Source organism: Panthera uncia (assembly GCF_023721935.1).
Source record: "Panthera uncia isolate 11264 chromosome A1 unlocalized genomic scaffold, Puncia_PCG_1.0 HiC_scaffold_17, whole genome shotgun sequence".
In the NCBI taxonomy this organism is placed as follows: Eukaryota; Metazoa; Chordata; class Mammalia; order Carnivora; family Felidae; genus Panthera; species Panthera uncia.
The window spans coordinates 14,009,248-14,011,180 of record NW_026057577.1 but is presented as its reverse complement, the minus strand read 5'-3'; the positions used below and the strand labels follow the sequence as shown (position 1 = coordinate 14,011,180).

Genomic DNA, 1,933 nt, shown 5'->3' with positions numbered 1-1,933 from the left:
GCCCTCACATATCTCACAGCTGGGAGGAATTTTAAATGACTTAAGAGAACATTTCACATCTTGAAACCAGAGAAAAGTTGTCTAAAGGTTGTCACACAAGCATTTAGTTTTGGCAGTTAAAGAATTGGTTTTCCAACCTAAATCTGCAGCCAATATTTCATTATTTTCTGATTCACCTCTCTTTCTACAGTCTCTGGGTTTTCATTATCTCACAATTTCGGATGGCATTAAGTGTCAGTTCTTTCTCCCTTCCTACATCCATCACCAGGTGAGTCTGTCAGCTTTTTTCTCTTTCTTAGAGTACTCCAAAAAGAGATGAGAGGTACTGTTTCCAGGGGGAAAGAATGCAGAATAATTAAAAATAATAGCCCTGTATTCCATTCATCAGCTTGGTTTTAAGATGACTGAAAACCTCATACTGAAATAAACACCCTAAGAAATACACAATACTCCTCTATTACTGTTAGTGGTAAATCTACTTTGTTTTATATTTAATTCCTTCATAGCTCTAGAATCAAATAATTGTGATTGCAAAACTTGAAGAACTGATGAAAACTAAGTTTAATTTTTAATTTTTTTTTTTAATGTTTAGTTTTTGAGACACAGAGAGAGACAGAGAGACAGAAACAGAGACACAGAAAGAGACAGTGCAAGCGGGAAAGGGGCAGAGAGAGAGGCAGACACAGAATCTGAAGCAGGCTCCAGGCTCTGAGCTGTGACACAGAGCCGGAGGCAGGCCGGAACCCACTAACTGTGAGATCATGACCTGAGCCAAAGTCCCACGCTTAACTGACTGAGCCACCCAGGTGCCCCTAATTTTTTGTTTAAACGTTGAATACTGGTAGAAGTCACATAAAATTTTAATAAATCAGCACCCATTTTGGGCAAGTAGTACTTCTGCTTTCATTCTATGGTGGACTTCATTTTTGCTTTTAACAAACTGCAGGCTACATTGCTGTTATTCAGAAGCTGTAAATAACTTGGGCAAGGTAGTTATCATTCTATGGTTTTTTCCTCCCTCATCCAGAAAATCTCAGCCCTCTGTTTCCTATTTTAGGGGCCCCAGATAACTTAAAAGCCTCATTGAACATTTGGTGTCTAGTGCAAAATAGTATGCTTGATGCCGAGGAGGAATACCAAGATGTACAGGACACAGAGCCCTGCCCTTCTAGAGCAAGAATTTGGATGAAACGGACCAGCGGAGAAACCAACCGTCAGTCGGCACAACCTCTCCTTTTTCGGCCTTTCGCTATCAAGTACATCCAGTGTGTATCAAGTGTGGTGTGCACTCAACTAGTTTAATTCCCAAACTGCCATCCTAAGGTAGGAAATGCAGAATTCTATTTAATTTTCACTTTTAAAGGGGTGATTATGGGTTTGCAGTCTTAGGTGTTTGCGGAGGGATTTCCTTTTTCCTGGAGAGGCGTACCTAATTCCCACCTGCTTCCTAAGACAACCCACACTCCCCTTCCTGGTCTAAGAGCTCACTGAGCACTGACCAATAGGTTCGGCACGATTTCTCTGAGGGGCGGGACCTCGTGCCTGGGCTTCAGAGACCCGCCCCCCGTACGTGGCCTGCGTGCGTGACGCCGTGCGGCGCGAGGCGGTTTCTCCAGAGTGTGGCGCCCCCCGGCGGCAGCGAGAACTCAATGTGACAACCGGATCTGAGCGCCTGCCATGGAGCCGCAGAAACAGGCGCGAACACCCGGGGACCCCGTCGCGTGGCCGCGTGGGCCCTCGAGGTCTCAGACGCCGGACGACGAGGAGGGGCCGGAGGGCAACACAGCGCCCGCGGCGGCTTTTCTGGGCGCGGAGGCGGACGACGCCTGTGCGGACGCGCTGTGGGAGCTGCCGGTGGAGCCCGCCGAGCGGAGGCCCGAGTGCAGCCGCTGCAGGTGACCGCAGAGCGGGGGGGGGGGGGGGGGGGGGGGGG

General features: G+C 48.2%; 1 protein-coding gene across 1 annotated transcript in view; it reads left to right on the top strand.

The window, feature by feature from the left end:
* The first annotated feature begins 1,613 nt into the window (after positions 1-1,613).
* Positions 1,614-1,933, top strand: part of DTWD2 (DTW domain containing 2) — a 115,922-nt gene continuing 115,602 nt past the window's right edge. The window contains exon 1 of the mRNA XM_049648434.1: positions 1,614-1,895. Coding sequence (XP_049504391.1) covers positions 1,678-1,895 — 218 coding nt within the window. The 5' untranslated portion in view covers positions 1,614-1,677. The remainder of the gene's footprint in view (positions 1,896-1,933) is intronic.